We start from the raw sequence: 1,621 nt of genomic DNA on the forward strand, positions 1-1,621 counted from the left end.
AGGTGACCTTTTCTCCTTAAATCTGCATTTTCTAATTTCTGAATACTTGATGATAATAATAAGACTGTGGTGCTCTTACACAGCACTTTTTTCATCTGTTGATCTCAAAGTGCTTTGCAAAGGATGATCATTACCCTATTTTACAGGTGGGGAAACAGGCACAGCAGTGAGGTGACTTCCCAAGAGCACTTAGCAGGCCAGTGGCAGAACCAGTAATAGAATACAAGTCTCCTGGGTCCCGGTCTAATACAATCCAATTAACAGATGACCAAAACTAGCTTAAAGGAAGATCACTATGAGCTGTAACTTCCTCTGTCAACTTCAAATTATGAAAAGCTTCTGCTTGTGTAGGCACACTGAGAACATAAAGTCATTTTCCCCAACCCTTACAGGATAAATTAAGACACGTGTAAGTAAATATCCTGCAATTCACTTTGCAGCTGAGTCTGCATTTAACTAGAGCTGCAGTATATAATCAACAATAAGAGAAAGGAGTCACATAATACATATGTCATCCAGCTCTAGTTGCTGCTTTAGATTTTATTGTGTGCATAACAAACAACAACTGTCCTTCCCCTTTGACATTCTTCCAAAGCTGTATTTTTCCTTCAGGGTAGTGCAGCTGCTAGCTATATACTCATATACCCCACAACATGAAAGAGTCTCAATCATTAATGATCTTACCCTCCACACAATATACTTGGTGATGTATCTCACCCCCATTTCATAGATTGAGAACTGAGGCATGGATTGAGGAACAGATATTTTAGGTATTTTGGCACTGCTGCACTCAGTGTTGAAACTAACAGACTTCCGTGCCTAAATCTCACTTTCAAAAAGGAATAAGGCACTAAGGAACCTATATCTCATCACTTGCTGGGTGGCAAGGACCTCTTGTGAATTACAGAGCACCTTCAACACACATTGGCTTTAGAAGGAGTCAAAAGAGCCCTGTACCTCACAGAGGGGATAAAGAATCTTGAGGGATATAGTCCTTAGTGAAGAAGGTATACTACACTGTTATGAAGACTGGAAATGATAGATGGTTCTTTTCATAGCCTAGATGGATGCTGCCTCTGACAATTGCAGAGGCCAGGAGGTTATGTATTAGCACAGTCATAAAAGTATAGTTGTTATAACAACCAGGGACTCAGCTCACTAAGTAAAGAAGACAGAGTAGATAATCTAATGAATTTTCCCGGATGTTACAAGCCTTTAAGATGGACTTGATCAAAAGTCAAGTAAAAATGAGTCAATGCAACAGAAGAGCCATGGAATGGATTTGCTGATGTGGGAGGCATGAGATAAAAATAAAATACGGTGAGAACTGAAGGCTGAATTCTGAAGATGTTACTCTGACAAATCTCCTGTTGACGTCAGAGCTCAGTGAAGTTCTTTAGATTAGAGAGAGAGAAAATTGAGAAGAGTTTGAGTGAAGTCATTTTTATGAAAGAACAGAAGAGAAGGAAAAGTACCAACCAAGGCCTGCTACAAGGGCAAGAGGTCCCAAAAATTGCTCAGTCCTTCATCCGCTCAAACCAATGATAGTTTTTCCCATAGGAATTGAACTCAGATGGAATACTCATTGATTCCAAGGCCAGAAGGGACCACTCTGATAATC

General features: G+C 39.9%; 1 protein-coding gene across 1 annotated transcript in view; it reads right to left on the reverse strand.

Moving 5' to 3' along the window:
* The window catches only part of LOC142047555 (uncharacterized), a 23,655-nt gene extending 22,908 nt beyond the window's left edge, over positions 1–747 (reverse strand). The window contains exon 1 of the mRNA XM_075071252.1: positions 685–747. Coding sequence (XP_074927353.1) covers positions 685–747 — 63 coding nt within the window. The remainder of the gene's footprint in view (positions 1–684) is intronic.
* Between the last annotated feature and the right edge of the window lie 874 nt (positions 748–1,621).

The sequence above is a fragment of the Chelonoidis abingdonii genome, chromosome 11 (genome assembly GCF_003597395.2).
Source record: "Chelonoidis abingdonii isolate Lonesome George chromosome 11, CheloAbing_2.0, whole genome shotgun sequence".
Classification (NCBI taxonomy): domain Eukaryota; kingdom Metazoa; phylum Chordata; order Testudines; family Testudinidae; genus Chelonoidis; species Chelonoidis abingdonii.